The 22,175-nt window shown below is 42.4% G+C and overlaps 1 protein-coding gene across 6 annotated transcripts; it reads right to left on the reverse strand.

Annotated features, from left to right (window-relative positions):
- Positions 1 to 1,016: 1,016 nt before the first annotated feature.
- On the reverse strand, positions 1,017 to 21,838 carry LOC121645616. 6 transcript variants are annotated; one of them, XM_041994144.1, is made up of 10 exons: positions 21,706 to 21,838; positions 19,757 to 19,918; positions 17,291 to 17,626; positions 17,029 to 17,130; positions 12,793 to 13,116; positions 11,220 to 11,546; positions 5,357 to 5,683; positions 3,265 to 3,588; positions 2,208 to 2,540; positions 1,017 to 1,828 (listed from the first exon to the last, which is right to left on the reverse strand). In XM_041994144.1, the coding sequence occupies exons 1-10, from the start codon at positions 21,740 to 21,742 to the stop codon at positions 1,740 to 1,742; spliced, it is 2,361 nt and encodes a 786-aa protein (XP_041850078.1). In that variant the 5' UTR covers positions 21,743 to 21,838; the 3' UTR covers positions 1,017 to 1,739. The 6 variants fall into 6 exon arrangements, with proteins under 6 accessions (XP_041850078.1, XP_041850081.1, XP_041850077.1 ...); XM_041994147.1 differs by having other exon boundaries at positions 5,357 to 5,675; positions 11,539 to 11,546; positions 19,571 to 19,918; XM_041994143.1 differs by having other exon boundaries at positions 19,571 to 19,918.
- Between the last annotated feature and the right edge of the window lie 337 nt (positions 21,839 to 22,175).

The raw sequence follows: 22,175 nt of genomic DNA on the forward strand, positions 1-22,175 counted from the left end.
AAATGTCTTTCTAAATTAGAATTCTTAGACTCGGAGGTCATGCTCTACTCATATTATTAATTGTTTAAATAGGTATTTAATAAAACATTTAATTATTTCAAATATCAAATTAATATCAAGCCCTTTTAAAATGAACTACAAGTGACAGATTTCAAACCAACTAAACATTAATTCATATTTTAAAATGTACTAAGACAATGCCCTCCATGATGGAGGAGATGTTGGAACATTTCCACTTCTCTTCCTCCAGATGTTAAAACGAGGGAACGTTCTCCACGATGTGGAGCCGCTGGGAAGTTTCTTCCAGAATGAGACCTCTGTCACAGTTCACAGGATCTACTGCCTTCATGACACTGCTGGGCTCACACCAAATGATTTTCATGGTGGCAGACTAAAAACGGAAGTCTTTAGGAAATCTTAGGAGTTTCACTGGAGTCACCTCCTCTTAATCTCATCTGGTGTTCTGCTGGTTTTGCCAACTACACTTACTGGTTAGCAAAAATCATTCTGGAGATGATCAGCTTTCTATGCTGGAGCTCAGCAATATTTTCATTTGCCTTGTCCACTGATATCTGTACCTTTTCACTCTCTTAATCCAGATGAAGTTTGAGTATAAACTTTTTTAGTGGTGATTAATTATCATACCATGTTGTTTCTAACAGTTTCCAACATTGTGCAGTGAGATAATGATTAGCAAAGATAATGAACATGCTATGTTTCTGTCAGAGGGGGCGGGGCTTCTTTCAAAGCAGATCCGACCAAAATTCAATCTTTTATGATTAGGTTTGAGTTCTGTGCTTTACATCCTGCGTTATGTTTTCATTTAGACAATGTTGGAAAGTTCTGCTCTGTTTGAATTTTAAAGTAAATAAAGATGAATTTGGAAGTAACGGAAAAGAAATCCACCACCACAACCTTTATAAATAACATCAGGGATAAAGTGGTGATGGCTATTTTCATCTTCTTAGTCCTGGGAAGTGCAGTTCTGTTCCCTACAATTATTATCAAAGGACTTCTGACAAAGTTAATGTAATTTTGAAGTAACTTTGAGAAAAACCCAACATTTAGTTTAGAACAAGTGGAGCCTTTTTAAGTTGACTTTCCTTGAAAAGGAGTCAGTGTGATTTAGTCTTTATTTGAAAGAACTAAACAACTAACGTAAATATGACTTAGAGAGTTAGTTCAAACAACCAGGGGGTGCAAAGAAAATTCGTTAAGTGGACAAACAAGTTTGAATAAAGTTTAATGGTCACCAGTGTTGATTTAACTTGACATGTTTAGTTTCAGCATTTAAAAAATCTAAAGTGGTTTAAGGCAACGAGTTTCCACACAAATTTCTCTGCCGATCCAAGATCATTCTGAATCAAAACCAGAGGATGCTAAATCCTCATTAGAACACTGCTGTTTGCAGCTGTTATCAGTTTCACCAACATTCCTGATTTCTCGCACATCATAAACAAACAACTGTTGGTTGCGTGTGCAGGCAATTCTGTGCTATTTATCAGGAATCTTGGTAGATCAGGCCCTAATGGTCCAAAATAAACAACAAGATGCTGGAGTCCAAAACACACTGATCAACACGTGACATCACACTGACTCCACTCTGACATCACTAATTAATACTGATTAATACTAAATAATACTACGACTGCAGGCTGTAACAAGTCCTCTCTTCATCCATCAGATCCTTCACTGATATTTTCTCTGATCCAAAGTCAGATTGGATCAATAATCAAATATCAAACTGGCTGAGCCATCAGGGGAGTCGGATCATCGGAACTGCTTCTGTTCCTGGTGTCTTCTGTTTGATGCTGGAGCTGAACTCTCCCTGCAGAGGAGACAGAAGACAGTGAGACAGACAAACAGACAAACAAACAAACAAACTTGCAGACAGACAGACAGACAGACAGACAAACAAACAGACAAACAAACAAACAAACAAACAAACTTGCAGACAGACAGACAGACAGACAGACAAACAAACAGACAAACGGACAAACAAACAAACAAAAAACAGACAAACAAACAAACAGACACACAAACAAAAAAACTGACAAACAAACAAACAGACAGACAGACAGACAGACAGACAGACAAACAGACAAACAGACAAACAAACAAACAAACAAACAGACAGACAGACAGACAGACAGACAGACAGACAGACAGACAAACAGACAAACAAACAAACAGACCGACAGACAGACCTTTGACTTTGAGCTGAACTGATTTCCCTCTCCTGAATTTTTCTTCCTTCCAGACGACACATCTGTACCGTCCACTGTCTCCAGGTTTCGGGTGTTCCAGAGTCAGACTGAAGTCTCCAGTTTTCAGAGGATCTTGATTCATCTTAGTTCTGGTTCTGTAGAACTTGTTCTGGTTTCCAGGCTGATCAGAACCGTCCTTGTACACGTGGACCTTCATTACTGGTTTAGGTTCATCGCGCCACCACACCACTCCGGCTTCTTCAGGCAGGTCAGGTGTAGTTCTGAAGGGCAGCAGAACAAACTCCGCCCCCTCCTCCACCTCCACCTGACAGACTGAGAGAAGAAGAAAATCATCTGATCAGCTTATTGATGAGTGATCAGAAAGTGGGAGTCAAACAGAGTGACGATCAGATGATCCAGTGTGAAGAAGCTGCTGCAGAAGCAGACTCCATGAAGAAGTGACTGGATTTAAAGCTGCAGCAGCTTTTTCTTCTTCTTCACATCAGAAACATCACGTTTGCAGAGAAGAAGAGAAACTGGATCAGTGAAGCGACTCCAGCTTCACATCAACATCACATCTGAGAAGCAGCTTTCCAGCCTCATTTATTCCCATCAAACAGCAAATGACGATCAATGAATCCAGATAAATGCTGGCAGGCTCCATGGGCAAAGGCCCGGCCACCAGGCACTCGCCTCCAAGCGGTGGGGCCCCGCTTACCCATTTCCGGGCAAGGGAAACAGGTATCCATCGTTTTTACTCATCACAGAGGTCTATTGAGTCTGGTCCCTCCCCTAGAGACCTGTTTACCCTGGGTGACCCTGCCAGGAGTGTAAAGCCCCTGTGAAAATAGCTCCTGGGATCGTCAGGACCCACAAAGCCCTCCACTGGAGGAGTCCTGTCCTGTGAGACTACAGCTAAAAGCTGAACTCATTCAATCACATTTACTCTCAAAAACACTTATTTCACTTTTTACTTTCTAATCAAACTCTGATCAATATTGATCACAACTGATCAGCTGATTGAAAAATACTCAAACATCAGATTTAAACCACTGACCTCTGACTGTGAGATGAACTTGTTTCTTCATCAGGACGTTTCCCTCCCTGCTGTAGACGCTGCAGGTGAGCATCCTACTGTCTTCATCTGTGGGGTGTTTCAGAGTCAGACTGAGGTCTCCAGATTGTAGAGGGTTTCGCTCCATCTCTGTTCTGGTTTTGTAGTTCTGGTCCTGTTCTTCAGATTGGTCTGAACTCTTCTGATACGTATGGACTGCCCTGTAACTGTCCCTCCACTCCACTTTAGCATCTCCAGGCAGGAGAATTGTGGTTCTGCAGGGCAGCAGGACAGACTCCACCCCTGACTCCACCTCCTTCTGGTAGACTGAGAGAAACAAACACCATCAGCTGTACAGTAGAGGGTGACACGGGAGTGGATTTTAATTCCTGTCCCATCCCACTCCCACAGAAAAAAAATCTTGTCCCGTCCCAATCCTCAGCTCTGATGGTGTTTTATCACACTTGTATAAATGATTCCCAGCAGAGCCAGTCTCTTTTGTTTAGGTAGGGTTCAGTGGAAGCACTGAGAGGGACTTCCTTCCCCCGGCCCTCCACAGAATCCCTCTCAACCAAAAACAGACTCTGCTTCTGGACAGCTGCGTCCCGTTTCATGGAAACTCTCAAACTGGGAAAAAAAGAGCAAATTCTCTGAAACTTTTCCTGGAAAACTAAACACATGATGTCATTAGTCAGTGATGATGAATTCACATGATGAAGGTGTCCTCATGTTCTGGAGTCCTCCACCTAAATGACACATTTCAGAGTAAATGGATGAAGGATGTTGAAGTGATGGTGGAGAAGTTCTTCCAGTTTGAATCTGGACTTTCATTCCAGTTAAATCTTCTCCCAAAGAGGAGATCTGAGATGTCTGAATATGGAAGAGCAATCCAGATTAAACCAGAACATCAACATCCCATAATCAGTGTGTGTTGGTGTTGCTAGGTGTGGACCAATCAGGATGCTGTGGGAACAAACATCAGTGTGTTGAGGAACAGTTCATTTTGCTTGTGTGGGTTCTTCAGCAGCAGAGGACTTCTTCTGTTTCATTCACTTTTTATTTCAACTTCAGATGCATCAACAATCACGTTTCAGTCTCACTCTTGTTTTTTATGTATTATATCCTATAACCCTAAATCACCCCTCTACCTCCATCCCTCCCTCCCCTGCCCACCACCAGCAGCACTTTATTTTTTCAGTGTCACCAAAAGTTCTGTTAGGTCAGGAATACGTTAGCAGGAGAACAGCTTGAGGCTGGAAGATCATTGTTCATACATAAAAACATGGATGACGGTTCCAGTACATCTAGTCTGGTTTGTCTGGTGGAACCTCTGTCTGGTGCTGGAGAATATGGGGCATCACCGTACAGGACCAAACTGTACCGAGCGGACCTCCTGCCTTCCTGAATGATGGTGGAGAAGCAAACATGGCCGCCGTAGCAGCACACACATGGCAGGGAGGCCAGACCGGTCTACCTCTGTTACTGATGTTACCATAATTTATTTATTCATAAATGTAATTTATTTAAACACGATTTTCAACTAAAATCATAGCAGTGCATATATAATAAAACTGAAATATTTTCTACCTGATAGTGTGACAGCAATCCTGTGGAAATAATTAAATTTCTGATTACTGTAAATTTTATAGAGATATTAAACGATGTGCATTTGTTAGTAATCTGAGCAGAATTTTTACACTAGAATGACAAAGGTGGACATATTTACTGTTTTAAAATCACGAAGCCTTGCTGCTTCCTGACATTTCCTAAAACTACATAAACTTTCATTAAAACTAGTTTTAATATTTAGTATGTAAACAGAGGAAATATGATAATTTCTAACTATTTCAGCTACAGGTGCTTATTTTCAACACACGGGGTTTTGTTCTATGTTTACTTTCCTGATGTTCTAGATGAGACCATGTGGAAGTATTCTGTAAAGAGTGATATGAAGAGATGGATCCATGCGGGATTTCATGGCCAAAGATGGCGCTGTGCTAGCTGGTCACTTTTCACTTTCTAATCAAACTCTGATCAATATTGATCACAACTGATCAGCTGAAAAACACTCAAACATCAGATTTAAACCACTGACCTCTGACTGTGAGATGAACTTGTTTCTTCATCAGGATGTTTCCCTCCCTGCTGTAGACGCTGCAGGTGAACACCCTACTGTCTTCATCTGTGGGGTGTTTCAGAGTCAGACTGAGGTCTCCAGATTGTAGAGGGTTTCTCTTCATCTCTGTTCTGGTTTTGTAGTTCTGATTCTGTTCTTCAGGCTGGTCTGAACCATTTTGATACACATGGACCATCCTGTAGTAAATGTCCCTCCACTCCACTTTAGCATCTCCAGGCAGGAGAATTGTGGTTCTGCAGGGCAGCAGGACAGACTCCACCCCTGACTCCACCTCCACCTGGTAGACTGAGAGAAACAAACACCATCAGCTGTACAGTAGAGGGTGACACGGGAGCGGATTTTCACTCCTGTCCATCCCACTCCCACAGAAAAAAAATCTTGTCCCGTCCCAATCGACAGCTCTGATGGTGTTTTATCCTACTGGTAGAAACGATTCCCATCAGAGCCAGCCCCTTTTGTTTAGGAAGGATTCAGTGGAAGCACTTAGAGGGACTTCCTTCCCCCAGCCTTCCTCTCACATGTGAAAAGAGGATTTTACCTTCAGTTTCAGTCTCACTATCTTTATGTATTAAATCCTCTAACCCTAAAACACCCCTCTCCCTCCATCCCCTGCCTACCACTAGCAAGGCAAGGCAACGTAATTTGTATAGCACATTTCATGCACAAGACAATTCAAAGTGCTTTACATAAAACATTAAAAGCATTACAGCAGGGTGCAGGAAGCAATAACACGTGCATTAAAAACTTTAAAAGAAATAAAAGAATATAAATAAAAACAGAAAGAAAAAAGCTAAAATAAAATTGATAAAATGCAACAAATAAAGTTCAATTGTGGGGAATTATCAGCTGTTTTGATAAAAGAAAAGTTTTTAACCCTGATGTAAAACTGCTGAGTCAGCAGACCTGCAGTTTTCTGGAAGTTTGTTCCACATGTGAGGAGCATAAAAGCTGAATGCTGCCTCTCCACGTTTAGTTCTAAATCTAAGAAAGTAGACCTGACCCTGATGACCTGAGGGATCTGGTTGGTTCATAACAAACCAGAAGATTCTGAATGGATTCTGGTCCTAAACCATGCAGTGGTTTGTAAACTAACAGCAGGATTTAGAGATCAGTTCTTTGACAGACAGGAAGCCAGTGTAAAGAACTGAGGACTGAAGTTATATGATCTACTTTCTTGGTCTCAGTGAGGAATCGGCAAGCAGCGTTCTGGACTAACTGATGGACTTTTTAGGGAGACCTGAGAGGACAGCCTTACAGTAGTCCAGTCTACTAAAGATAAATGCATGGACCAGTTTTTATCCTGCTGAGTCATCAATCCTTTAACCCTCGATATGTTCTTTAAGTAATAACAGGCCGACTTTACAACTGTCTTAATATTCAGGTCTGAGTCCATGACAACTCCCAGATTTCTGGCTTGGTTGTTAGTTTTTAACTTTGCTGTTTGAAGCTGAGTACTGACTTTTAATCTTTCTTCCTTGGTTCAGAAAACTACTATTTCTGTTCTGTCTTCATTTAACTGAGGAAAGTTCTGGCACATCCAATCTTTAATTTGACTGATGCAGTTAATCAGAGTTTGGATCGGACTGTAGTCTCCTGGTGAGATGGTTATGTAGATTTGTGCATCATCAGCATAACTGTGGAAACATATTTAGTTGTTTTTCATAATTTGGCAGCATGTAGATGTTGAACAGCAGTGGCCTCAAGCCTTGGGGAACCCCACAGTTTATTTTGGTTCGCTCAGATTTATAGTTACCTATAGACACAAAGTAGTCCATGCAGCACTGAGATCCAGCACTACCAGGACTGAAATGTTTCTGCTATCTGTGCTCAGGCAGATGTCATTAAAGACTTGAACTAGAGCATGTCGGTGTTGTGGTGTGGCCGAAAACCTGACTGGTAGACATCAGAACAGTTATTTAGTGTCAGGAAGTTGTGTAGCTGTTGAAAGACAGCTTTTTGTATAATCTTACTAAGAAAGGGGAGGTTTGATATCAGCCTGTAGCTGCTCATGAATGACAAGTCTAGGTTTTTCTTTTTCAGTAGTGGCTTGATGACGGCTGTTTTTGTGGTCTGAGGGAAGACACCTGAAAGCAGAGAAGTGTTCACAACCTGGAAGATATCTAAGGCCATGCATCCTAAAACATTCTTAAAAAACACGGTTGGCAGGGTGGCATGACAAGTAGTGGTTTTCAGATTGCCAATGAGCTCATCCAGGTTTTTAGGATTGATTGGAGAAAAGTATGTCATGGTGTTTGTGTCTTTGAGTGGACACAGGGACATATGTCCTGCCCCTGGCATGGAAGCACTGACTGACTGCCTGGTTTTCTAAATTTTGTCAGTAAAGAAAGAAGCAAACTCATTCCAGGCCCGGTTGGGTAGAAATTCTGTTGTTACTGACCCAGGAGGATTAGTTAACCTGTCAACAGTAACGAACAAGGCACAAGCATTATTGCTGTTCTTAGCAATGATGTCAGAAAAGAAAGATGGTCTTGCATTTTTTAGCTCCAGATTATAAATCCTCAGTCCCTCTATATAGATCTCATAGTGAACCTGCAACTTTATTTTTCCGCCACCTGCGTTCAGCTTTTCCACATTCTGGTTTTTCAGCTCTTACCAGCGTGGCATTTTTCCATGGAGCTCTGCTTTTTGCAGCGATCACTTTCACCTTGGTGGGAGCAATGACATCAATTATGCTGTAATTTTACCATTTAAATGATCCACAAGCTCATCAACTGAAGGCCGGGGGGGGCACATATTCAAATGAGGCAAAGTTTTTATAAGATATCTGCTTTATATAGATATTTATCTTCACTAACAAAGCTGAAGTTTGGAGGGATCACTTCCATAAGAACAACACAATAATTTTCTCTGTCTAACCAGGTTCCTGTTACAAATAAGAAATTAAGTTTGTGCTTTGTAATAAAATCATTGATTAAAAATGTTTCTCCAGCCAAAGATCTGACATTTAGTAACGCTAGCTTCAGTGTACTAAAAACATTATCAGCCCAGTTTTTGTTATGAGCAGGCTGAGGCTGATGAGGAACAAACACAAGATTTGATAAATTTATAGAATATATTGGGGGAATCTTGCTTTTCTGAACATTTATCAGTCTTTTTCTGCTGCCTATTTAAAAAGGGAGTAAAGGAAACTACGTGAATTTCGGGCCCCGGCTTCTCCTGGAGAGAGCCATGAGTACCCACATTGTTGCAGCCTGGACCAGCACATATCAATCAGATGCTGTGCCGTTATCAAGCTATGGAGACAGATGAGGAGTTTGATTCCGTAGTGGAGGGAGGGGAGGTGGATGCTGGGGCTGGGACGACTGGGTCAGAGCTCGCTGGGGAATTGGTGGGGGAGGATGAAGTAGGATGTTTCAGGGTGAAAAGATGGGACTGAGGCATGGGATCAGTTTGGTCACATTAGTGACTGGCTCCTTCATCTGGGTGGTGCAGTCCAGGAGGGGTGGGGAGGATGGAGAGAGGGAGGGTGACCTGGCTGGAGTATGATGAGATGAAGGTGGTGGGTTCTTGCTGGAAGCTTTGGGGGTTTCTTCAGGAGGAGGCTGAGATGTTTTTTTTTATTATCAGGGTTTCTTCTAGGTTCTGTCTTATCAAGTTGTTTTGGTCTCTCTCGTCTGTTGTCCTTGTCCGAGGGAACAGAGTGTCTGTTCAGAAAATAAAACAGGTTGTAGGCAAACAGCTTCACTCCTGACCTGTTTGAGCGGAATCTATCCGTCTTAAAAAAGTGCCTGCGGTCCCAGAAGAAGTTGAAGTTGTCTATGAAATGAACTGGATGTGTGGTACATGAAGCTGACAGCCATGTATTCAGACTAAACACCCTACTGAATCTCTCCACTCCTCCTCTAAGGGTGAGGAGGGAGAGGGCCACTGATGAATATCTGGGCATCCAGACAGCTGATCATATCCAGCAGTTTAGTAAAGTTCCGTTTCAGCTCCTCAGACTATTGTTTCACATCTTTCGACCCCACATCCAGGATGAGGTTTTCCACAGTTGGGTGTGCAGCCACAATTTGAGTAATTTGATCTGATACCATGTCCTTGGGAAAGCACAGTACTTTTGTACGTTTTCCACACATGTTTCTCACACCTTTCACACCAAAGTCAATAACAATCAGAGTCTGAGGCCCCTCCTTCAGAAATAAGGCGGAGCCAGGTACGAAGTAGCTGGCCGATACCAGCAGCAGACGCTGCATAGTCGTGTGCAGGTGCTGCAGCAGGAGCAGAGACCTGATCGGAGCTGCTGGGACTTCTGAATAGTTGATTTAGCCTCATAGTAACTAGTGTAGATGGTCATGATCATATGAATATCCTCTTCTTGCCTTCATATAGCCTAGCTCTTACTTCTTTCATTCTGTCTGGATGTTCTCCATCAGTCGTGTTTTACTAATCTTCAGGCTGACACTAAGTTTTGACTTTGTTTCTGTGGGAAACAAAACTCCAATTGATGCTTTATACTTTATCTAGTAAAATGTTCTTTATTATAATTAGCTAATGTTATTTAAGCTGTAAACTTATGAAGGAAATTAATTAAGCTTAAATGTAGCTGTCAGAGTTACCGCTGGTGTTCTAATGTTAAAATAAAAAGAGGCTATTTCTTATTTGTGCAGGGGACAGTGTGATGGAGACTCAAGTCTGGGACTCAAAAACAAAAAAGAAAAAAAGAAAAGAACTTCCAAACCCAGCTGACAGTGGCACAGAATTCCCAGCAGCCGTTAAAGGAACATGGAGCAACATTACCTGTTTCTTACTGGCCAGAATCAATGTCTGCGTGTAAATATGTGCTATCATTGCTGAATTATGACCTCCGCTAATGATCTTCCACATTCCCGTAAGCAAAGAATTTTAGATTAGTTTATGACGGGTAAGCCGGAAGGGCAGCGCCATGACGATCTGCCATCTTGAAGCTACAGCTACCGGCAATGGACAAATAGCATTGTTTTAGTCGCTTTCATGGTCACAGTAAACGTCGGTTTTCAATCGCAGTAAAGCCGGTGGGAATACTGTATAAGCTGGTTTTTACTGGGATAAAAAGCCGATGCTGTGTCAAGGTCAGTTTCTCCGTGAGAACCACTCTTCCTGCTAAACACAGAGGAACCATATCTGGCAGTGAATTTCTCTTTCCTCTATGAACTATCGGATGCTTTCATTGATGTTGTCGAGGCTTTCTGACACATGGCGGCTACCGTTGTTGCCATACATGTTTGAGAAAGTGAGACGCTAGAATTCACTACACGTTGGAATGCCATACACGATTCCAACATTAGATCGAAGTAATTTTTACAAAATGTCCCTTTAAAGACTTTAATCATGAATTCAGACCAACCATGTCTGAGATCCATCATCAGCGGTGAGAATGTCAGCTGCAGATTTACAGAAAATTGCTGAAAAGGCTGGATGGGCCAGGCGTAAACACCTCAACTGGAATGCAGATGGAAATGCAGCATACAGAGTTCCAGTCACTGAACTCTGTGATGAACTGAAAAGATAAAGTCATCTGGTCTAAGAAAGCCCTGACGATTCTGTCCACTTCCTGACCAGACTTTATGATCAATATGGAGGCCTCCACCATCATGGACTTTAAAGACCACTTAAATAAATATGTCATATTTTAACTGGTCCTGGTTGCTGTGTGGTCGTACTAGTAGCATTATGAGACTGCAGCTAAATACTGAACTCATTCAATCACATTTACTCTCAAACACACACATTTCACTTTATCTTCTAATCAAACTGACCAATATTGATCACAACTGATCAGCTGATTGGAAAAATACTCAAACATCAGATTTAAACCACTGACCTTTGACTGTGAGATGAACTTGTTTATTCATCAGGACGTTTCCCTCCCTGCTGTAGACGCTGCAGGTGAACGTCCTACTGTCTTCATCTGTGGGGTGTTTCAGAGTCAGACTGAGGTCTCCAGATTGTAGAGGGTTTCTCTTCATCTCTGTTCTGGTTCTGTAGTCCTGGTCCTGTTCTTTAGACTGGTCTGAATCGTTCTGATACACATGGACCGTATCATTGAGATTATCCCTCCATTCCACTTTAACGTCTCCATGCAGGTGAACTGTGGTTCTGCAGGGCAGCAGGACAGACTCCACCCCTGACTCCACCTCCACCTGTAGAACTGAGGGAAACAAACACCATCAGCTGTACAGACAGCAGCAGCAGCTCTGATGGTGTTTTATCCCACTTGTAGACATGATTCCCATCAGAGCCAGTCCCTTTTGTTTAGGAAGGTGTCAGTGGAAGCACTGAGAGGGACTTCCTTCCCCCAGCCCTCCACAGAATCCCTCCCAACCAAAAACAGACTCTGCTTCTGGACAGCTACGTCCCGTTTCATGGAAACTCTCAAACTGGGAAAAAAAGAGCAAATTCTCTGAAACTTTTCCTGGAAAACTAAACACATGATGAAGGTGTCCTCATGTTCTGGTGTCCTCCACCTAAATGACACATAGTCAAAATAAATGTATGAAGAATGTTCAAGTGATGGTGGAGAAGTTCTTCCAGTTTGAATCTGGACTTTCATTACAGTTAAATCTTCTCCCAAAAAGGAGATCTGAGATGTCTGAATATGGAAGAACAATCCAGATTAAACCAGAACCTTAACATCCCATAATCAGTGTGTGTTGGTGATTGCTAGTTGTGGACCAATCAGTATGCTGTGTGAACAAACATCAGTGTGTTGAGGAGCAGTTCAGTTTGCTTGTGTGGGTTCTTCTTTTAATGAGCTTTGTCAGTAGAACAGCTGGGATTCCTCTTGCTTCCATCATGTGACCTCTCTCAGAGCTTCTCTGGACTCTGTGGACTCACCTGTTGGCTCCGAGTGTTTCTCTGCTTCCACTGACCCAACACACACACACCTGCTCACTGTTTCACACACAACTAGTTAGTGACAGACCAAGTCATTCATAGACGCCGAGAGAGAGAAGATGGAAACTCTGCTGGTACAAACATCTTCCTTGTTTATTTTCAGAGAATTTAGTCAGAAATGCTGCAAGTATTAAAGTCATGTCAGTGCTGCTGATTTCAGGACAAATCTATCTCTCACACGTGAAAAAAGGATTTTAGTTTTCATGCTGCAGGAAGTGAAATGGTGATGTTTCTCTTCTCATCCATCTGTCTGTACTGCACACAAACTTCTTTCTACACAAGTGGAAACTCTGCAGAGTCAAAGCGTCCAGCTGAGAGACGACGCTGTGCTTTGAACTTTGAGACCAAGACAGCTGAGAGAAAATGGCTGTCCAATAACTCCATGCTGAAGTCATTCAATCACATATACTCTCAAACACACACATTTCACTTTCACCTTCTAATCAGACTCTGATCACAACTGATCAGCTGACTGGAAAAATCAGATTTAAACCACTGACCTCTGACTGTGAGCAGAACTTGTTTCTTCATCAGGATGTTTCCCTCCCTGCTGTAGACGCTGCAGGTGTAGGTGGTACTGTCTCGATCTGTGGGGTGTTTCAGAGTCAGACTAAGGTTTCTAGATTGTAGAGGGTTTCTCTCCATCTCTGTCCTGGTTCTGTAGAACTGGTCCTGTTCTTCAGGCTGGTCAGAACCGTTCTGATACACGTGGACCGTATTGAGATTATTTCTCCACTCCACTTTAGCATCTCCAGGCAGGTGAACTGTGGTTCGGCAGGGCAGCAGGACAGACTCCACCCCTGACTCCACCTCCACCTGGTAGACTGAGGGAAATAAACACCATCAGCTGTACAGTAGAGGATGACACGGGAGCAGATTTTCCCTCCTGACCCATCCCACTTCCACAGAAAAAAATCTTGTCCCGTCCCAATCCTGATAAAATTACTCCCGATCTCATCCCGCTCCTATTTGAATGGCTCCCGCTCCCACTTTTTAAATTTTTTAGTCTTTAGGCAATACATTGAATTTGATTAAATGTTCTCACCATTCTTTTTTAGACCAGCTGCTAAGTGGTCTAAAGCTTTATTTGGAGGTCAATTACAAAAAAAAGGAACAACAATAAAACAGTACATAGTTCACACCATGTCTACCAAAGTTGAATAAACCCAGCAGCGTCTGGAGTCCCACAGGCCATAAAGGCCCGATAGAACTCCTTCTTGATGGCATCCTTTACTGCTGGTGTCCACCAACGAGTTCAGGGATTACCGCCACAGCTCCGGCTGGCTGCCTCAACAATAGAGGCAAGGAACACAGCCCACTCAAACTCAATGTCCCATGTTCCCAGCAGACCCTGACAACACGCTTGGGTCTGCCAGACCTGACCAGCATCCTCCCCAACCATCTGAGCCAGCTCACCATCAGGTGATGATCAGTTGACAGCTCCACCCCTCTCTTCACCTGACTGTCCAAGACATGTGGCTGCAAGTCCAATGATATGGCTACAGTAGATCATCAAATCGATCATCGAACTGCGGCCTAGAGTATCCTGGTGCCAAGTGCTCATGTGGACATTCTTTATGCCTGAAAATGGTGTTTGTTATGGACAATCCATGATGAGCACAGACGTCTAATAACAAAACACCACTTGGATTCAGATCAGGGAGGCTGTTCCTCCCAGTCAGGCCCCTCCAGGTCTCACTGTCTTTGCTCACGTGAGCACTGAAGTCCCCCAGCAGAATGAGAGAGTCCCTGGAAGGAGTGCTTTCCAACACCCCTTCCAAGGACTCTAAAAAGGGTGGGTACTCTGAACTGCTGTTTGGTGCATAAGTACAAACAACAATTGGGACCCTTCCCCCCACCTGAAAGCGGAGTGAGGCTATCGTCCACTGGAGTAAACCGCAGTTAAAGTCAGGGAGCAATGAGCATGTCCACACCTGCTCAGTGCCTCTCACCGAGAGCAACTGCAGAATAAATAGGGTCTAGCCCCTCTCGAGGACAGTGGTTCCAGAGCCCAGGCTGTGCGTCGAGATGAGTCCAACTATATCTAGCCAGAACCGCTCAACCTCGCGCACCAGCTCAGGCTCCTTCCCCACCAGAGAGGTGACATTCCACGTCCCTAAAGCTAGCTTCTGCAGCCGAGGATCAGGTTAGCTACTCACCTCTTCTCAAAGAAGTCAGAAAGCAGCTTCTTCTCTCTTCATGTTATCGCCTTTTCTTGTGGTAGCCTGATTTTCCTTTATGGAGACAGACATGACTTTTCCTGCCTCCTGACTCTCAGATCGCTCACAAGCTACTGGCAGGTTAAATGGCTCGGTGCAGGTGTGGACTAAACCATTGTGCACTGTTTTAAAAGGGTGATAGGGGCATCTGATCCTCCACAGTCTTCATGTCTGACACACATCAGCTCAGAAACATGAAGATCTGATGTGTGTTCTCTGATCTGAACCATCTGAAGCTGAACTCCACCACGATTGAGCTCAGCTCCAGGAGGAACATGTACTGAAACTTCTGCATCCAGCTGTTTACCACCACAGAAGAAGAACAGCTGGAGACTCTGTGTGAAATAAATGCCATGAAGCTTCAACTTTGTTTGGTAAAGTCATAACGTGAAGCTGCTTTACTGGTGAAGGACTCAGTCTGAAGGAGCTTTTCTGACTTCTGGAACAAAACCTGAACTTTCTCTCCAGATTTCTGTCTCAGCTTCTGGAACAAGTCTGACTTTCAGAGAACCACAAGGAGACTCATGTTGACCATCAGCATGAATACTTTATGAATACTTTATTTATTTCGGTTTAAAAACAAAAAATAAGTATATAAAATTACATTTTCTCAAAAGAATTAATCAGACAGCAACCGAAAAAGGAATAGGCTGAAGCCCCAGGGCTTATTTTTGCCTATCCTGTACTATCATAGAAATAATTCACAATAAGACATCAAAAATAAAAAACAACAACAATCTAATTCAATCAATTTCATTGTAACCTTTGATAATTTTTGATTTTAAAGTCTTCTTGAAAACTAACATAGAGTTACACATCTTAATGTCATCGTTTAATCCATTCCATAATTTTGCACCCAAAACTGACACACATCTGTACTTAAGATTAGTTCTAGCTTTATATGTTTCAAACATTAACAACCCCCTTAAGTTATAAATCCCCTGCCTTAGCTTAAACATTTTTTGAATACAGTCAGGAATTGTCTTTTTTACCACTCGAAACATTGTTTCTAATGTTTTTAGATATACAATGTCCAAAAATTTTATTGTTTTTGATTTAATAAAAAGCTGATTTGTAGAATGATGGTATCCAACCTCATTTATTATCCTAATAGCCCTTTTCTGCAATTTAATTATTGGATCTAAGTTCGTTTTATATACATTTCCCCAAATTTCAGCACCATACGTCATATAAGGCATCACAAGTGAACAGTATAGCAAATGGAGGCAAGTTTTATTCAATAAATCTCTTGTTTTGTAAAGAATAACAATAGACTTAGATAATTTCTGTTTTACATATTTTATGTGGGGCTTCCAACAAACTGTATCATCTATTATTATACCCAAAAACTTAGTTTCATATACTCTTTCAATTGCCACATTGTTTAGATTTAGTTTTATTTCAATATTAATCCTTTTACCACCAAACAACATAAATTTGGTTTTACTTTCATTTAATGATAGCTTATTTAAAGCAAACCAGTTATTTAACTTGGTCAATTCTATTTCTACAGTTTTCAACAACTCCTTAATGTTTCCTCCAGAACAAAACAAATTGGTATCATCAGCGAACATAACATATCTTAGTCTATCGCTTACTGTACAAATATCATTTACATAGAGTATAAATAATTTTGGTCCCAATACTGATCCTTGTGGTACTCCACAAATTACGTGTTTAAGATGAGATTTAATATCATTAATATTCACATACTGAAGCCTATTACTTAAGTAACTTCTTAACCAAAGTTGTGCTGTACCTCTTATACCACACCGTTCACATTTCTGTAGAAGTAAAGAGTGATCAATTGTATCAAAAGCTTTACGTAAATCAATAAACACACCTACTCCAAACTGCTTATTATCCAAGGCTGTTGCAATATTTTCCACAAATTCCATCACCGCTAATGATGTTGAACGCTGTCTCCTGAACCCATACTGATGGTCATTCAATAAATCATATTTTTCAATAAAGGAATCTAATCTCTTTACAAACAATTTTTCAAGAATTTTAGAAAATTGAGGCAGCAATTTGACACCAATTGCTTATCTCCATTTTTATAGATTGGGATCACTTTTGCTATTTTCATCTTATCTGGAAAGATACCTGTTTGAAAAGATCTGTTACAAATATATGTTAATGGCTCAAGGACACAAAAAATAACCTCTTTTATAAGTGACATATTAAGCTCGTTACAATCAGTAGATGTTTTACTCTTAAATTCTTTTACTACTTCTAAAATGTCACTTTCACAAACTCCCCCAAGAAACATTGTATTACAACTATTGAAAGTTAATTTAAAGGTTTCATTTATTCCACCAATTTGGGGAATCTCTTTTGCTAAATTAAGACCTACATTAACAAAGTAATTGTTGAACTCATTCACCAAGTTTTCTTTATCACCATTGTCACCTTTTACAATGTTTGTTGGTAAGCACCTATCATTACGATTTTTGATAACCTTATTCAATACACTCAGCAATCAGCATGATGGGTAATGTAGTTTTAGAGACTCACCTGACATGAAATAGAACCTAAAATGATATAAAACACCAGCAGAGACGATAAGAACCAGAGCCAGGAGAACCAGAACAGCTGTGGCCGAGGATGGAAAACCTCCTGTGGAAATAAAGAAAGTTATGACCTCTGACCTTTATCTACATCTCTGACCTTAATCTACATCTCTGACCTTTATCTAAATCTCTGATCTCTGACCTGTATCTTCATCTCTGACCTGCATTTACATATCCAACCTCTGACCTGTATGGACATCACTGACCTGTGATGTGTGTCAGTACTACTTTCTGTCTCAGGATGTCTTTGTCTCTGTAGGTGGTGCAGATGTAGCTTCCTTCATCTCTGACTGTGGGGTATTTCAGGGTCAGACTAAGGTCTCCAGATCTCAGAAAGTCATCTTTCATCTTTGTACGGCCACAATAAGGGTTGTCCTGTTTCATGGACCATCTGCTTGTGTTTGGATGGACATGAACCATCTTAAAATCTGGATCAGACCGAGTCCACTCCACAGCAACGTCTTTGGGGAGCTCAGGTGTTGTTACGCAAGGCAGGTTGACAGACTCCGCCCCCTCGGTCACCTTCACCTCCTCCTGATGGTCTGAGAAGACAGAACAATACGGTAATATTCAGTCACAGCTTTTTTTTTTTTTTTTTTTTTATCTGGAACAGAAGAAAACCAAATCCTTTTTACACCAATTCAGTTACTGGACTCTCCTGAACACATGAAATGATGTACAAATATGCAGTGATTTGCTAATCTCTAGACCAGTTCTACAAAAACCTTAAAAACAGATACCTTCAGTTAAAACCGGTTAGCTATGGACTGAGGAAGCTACCTCAGCCCTACAGGACTGCTTCAGTTTTACAGACTGGGGGACATTTGCAGAGGGGACAGACCTGGACTCTCCTCCATCAACATCTGATCACAACTTAAACGGTTGAAGTCTTCCTGAACCAGAAGCCAATAGTGAGGATGTTGATTTGAAGGCAACACAGGATGCTGCCTTCAAGTCAGAGATCTGCAGGTTTATAAAGAGATCCACTAAAGGCTGGAGAAGGACTCCATGGACTGCACCCTACCCTTCTCTGAACCACTTCATTCACTTCAACCACCACAACAGAAAGGCTCACACTGATCCTGCTCTTCCTAAGAAGAGCCAGTCCATCCAGCTGCAGCAGTATAAGGTCAGAACCACCCTGCCTAGCTTCTCCAGGTGGTGTTACAGGACAGATACTGGAGTCATGAGACAGCAGAGGTTTTACAACCATCTCCAACCTCTCGCTACAGCAGTCTGTGGTCCCCACCTGCCTTAAGTCAGTCTCCATCAAACTGTCTGAATGATTACTGTCCAGTCGCTCTCACCCGTCACCACCAGATGTTTAAGAGACTCGTCCTCTCTCACATCAAAGCTGCCGTCCCTGTTGACTTTGATCCACACCAGTTTGATTACCAGTTAAACAGATGGACAGAGAATGTGATGACAGCTCTGCATACCTGGAGAACAGGAACACGTATGTAAGGAGGCTGTTGGTGGATTTCAGATCCACCTTCAGTGCTTCCTAACACACTGCTGCAGAAACTGAGGGACCTGGTGACCTGTACTTCCTGGGCCTCAGCAGTTCACTATGCACATGGATCCTGACGGGAAACCATACCTCAGCCACTCTCATCCTGAAGACTGGTCTACCACAGGGATGTGTCCTCAGCCATCTTCTCTAATCCCGTTTCACAGCTTACTGGTCCCCGGTCCACCGCTCCAACACCATCATTAAATCTGATGACACCACCATAGTGGGACTGATGAAGAACATGATGAGTCAGCCTACAGGGACCAGATGAAGCACCTGAGGCCATAGTCTCACACAAACAACCTGGACCTGAACACAGCAGAGATGAATGAGATGGTAGTGGACCTCAGAAGATTAAAACATACTGAGCTCTCCATCACACTCCACATAGATGGAGAGGAGGAAGAAGGTGGAGAGCTTTAGATTTCTGGGCATCCACATGTCAGCTGACCTCACCTTAACATGTCTCATCAGGAGAGGAGAGCACAGCAGAGGCTGAACTTTCTCAGGAAGCTACATCAGACCCACCTCCATCAGAACCTGATAATAAAATTTTACAAATCCACCATGGAGTCTCCTGATCTACTGCTGCAGAGGACAGTAAAGCCCTCCAGCAGGTGGTGAAAGGACCAGAGTGGAGACTGAGACCACATTTCCCTCAGAGACATCTACACTGGTGGACTCCAGAAGAAAGCCAGCTGTATTATTAGGGACCTGACACACCCTGGACACACCCTTGTCTCTGTCCTGCTTTCTGGAGAACTCTACAGAGAACTCAAGACAAAACCAGAACAGAAACAGGAACATCTTCCACCCACAAGCTGCTTCTCACTGTTCTGCAGCCATGAACATAAAGTTTGTTCTCTTCTTCTTCTACTCTTCTAATAAAGGATTCATCAGGTTGTTCCTTCGCTCTGTTCTTCCCTTCAGGTTGACCTCTGACCTGTATCCACAGCAGGTGTTTGCTGCTCACCTTTCACCTTTAGCTCAACATCCGTGACTCTTATTACGTGTACTCCATCAGTGATGGAGCAGGTGTAGTTGCTGCTGTCAGACAGATGTGGTTTTCTCAGAGTGAGACTGAAGTCTAAAGAGTCTAAAGCATCAGGTTTCATTGATGTCCGTCCTCTGTAACGCTGGTTCTGTTCTTCTAGATCACCTTTTTCTCCTCTCTGGTGGACAAATCTGGGACTGAGATCGCTGCGAGTCCACATGACTCTGGGGTTGTCTTCAGGTGGAATATCATCGTACTCACAGGGCAGAAGAACGAACTCCGCCCCCTTATTCACTTCCACCACCCCAGCCAGGGCATGCTGGGAAACTGTGAAGACACAAACAGAAAGACAGATCAGCTGTAGGTTTGTCTCAGTGTCCACATGGTGGACTACAGGTCAGAAAAACTACATCTGGAACCCGAAGATTTAAGACTGTGTTTCACTTTCTCATTTTTGAATCTAAACCCGCTGGAGCTACTGAGAAATGTAAATAAAAAAATAAGCAAAATGATTTGCTAATCTCATAAACAATATTTTATTCACAGTAAAAAACAGAATCATGTCCATATTTAATAAAAAAATATGAGGTTATCTTGAACTTGATGGCAGCAACACATTTGAAAAAGTTGGGACAGGAGATAAAACAGGCCTGGATAGAAAGTGGTAGGGTTATAAAAGACAATCAATATCAAGTGATAATAAAATGTATTAATGATATTTCCATGTGTAGCAGCATCAGTACCAGTGTCTCCGTCTTCATGGAGCTCCTGTGGTGGACCGACAGACAGATCCTCCATCACTAACAGCTGAACACACAGAGCTGCTGCTGAAAACTGACTGAACTTTGCTTTTATTCTTTTAACAGCTTCACACTGAAAATTCTTTGAATCAAGGTGAAAATAAAGCTTTAAAGACAACCTGAGCAATAACAGGCCCTGTTGAAAGATCTGGGGCTTCATGTTTAACGGGGGCATATGCACAAAAACATGGCGTTCACTCTTTGTTACAGCAAAGTTCAGATGTATCAAGAGTGAAATGACCTTGAAAACATGCAGTGCCTCATGTCAACTTCATGGGTTGAGAACCGGATTCATTTTTTTGAACAACCGTCCCAGGTTTCTGAGCTTAAGGGACATCAGCTGGTTCAGCAGGGGTCCCGTGTACATCCTGGTCTGGGGTCTATTGCTTCTCATAATCATCCCTAGCTGCCTTCTTTCCTGTCAAACTCTACAATGAAGGAGATGAAGAGTGAGGAGAGGGAAACATCCAATCTTCTGTGCTCACACCTGTTTCCGTGGAGATAAAAATCAGGAAGCAGCTCCGGGATGAACAGCAACTCATCACAAAGCTTCATCCAATCAGAGAAGAGAGTGAAACAAACAGGAGGCAGACACACCTGTGAGGGCAGAGGAGGTGATCTGAAGGCTCAGGTTTTAGAAGGAGGAGCCTGCTGCCACAAACTGGATGAGCAGGAAACTGAACGTCCTCCTCTTTCCTTAGAACTGATCTGTGGTCTTCTGGACTTCATTCCTGAGATCACTCTGATCCACATCTCACTTTTCTACTTCATCCTGTGAACAACTGAACTCTCCTCAACAATCTGTAATGCCATGTCATTTATTTCCTCTGCATGTTGGCTCATGTTTCTAACCTGTTCTGATACGTGGACTCTTTCCTTTCGATCCTCTGTTTATTCTGATTGTTTGGCTCCAACACACCAAGACTGGTTCCTCTCATCTAGAATATTTTAATGAAGCAGCAACAGATCAACAACTCAGAAATGATGGGACAGACTGACAATGATCATTTATTAGAATCTGTAGTTACGTTGTGAATTAGATTCTCTGCAGATCAGATTTCAGTCTGAAGAAAATCCTGGATTTTTCCAAAGTAAATTCCAGAAAACGCCCTCACTGCTAAACTTTCCCTTATCAGTTCAAAGAAAAAATCTGGGAAACAGTGGCAGCTCTCCACATTCACACACTCCAACACAAAGCTGCTTTATGGTTCACACAAAAACAAAAAATACAAGAAATGTGACATTTCCACCATCAGAGAGAGGAAGATGAAGGAAGTGAGGATGATGAGAGCAGAGAGAGGAAGCTGATCTTACCGTGCAGGAGGAGGACAATCACCACCAACGTCTTCATCTTCTTGTCAGACTAAGAAGGACTTTAAAAGTCCTTCAGGACATCAGCAGCTCTGACAACACTTCACCTACAGAGACGTTTTTTATCTCACAGTCAGCTTCAGGACGACTTCTGAGGAAACTATGAGTTTCCTCATAGTTTCACTCCTGTTCATCCAGTTTGCTTCAGTGTTGTTGAAACTCGTGTGCGAACAGGCTCCTCTAGTTCAATACAGTGGATGTAAACAAGTTTGTGTCCTCCATCTTAGTCTTTCCACTTCAGTCCACTTTATCCATAGAGCTCATTAGGGGCAACTGTAGCTCAGGAGGAACAGCAGTCGTCCACCAACCTGAAAGTTGGACAATTCCAGGCTTCCCACACTCCATGCTGAGGTGTCCTTGGGCAAGACATTGAACCCCTCGTTGCCCCCCGATGTGCTTATCGGGGTATGAAT

The sequence above is a fragment of the Melanotaenia boesemani genome, chromosome 9 (assembly GCF_017639745.1).
Source record: "Melanotaenia boesemani isolate fMelBoe1 chromosome 9, fMelBoe1.pri, whole genome shotgun sequence".
Taxonomy (NCBI): domain Eukaryota; kingdom Metazoa; phylum Chordata; class Actinopteri; order Atheriniformes; family Melanotaeniidae; genus Melanotaenia; species Melanotaenia boesemani.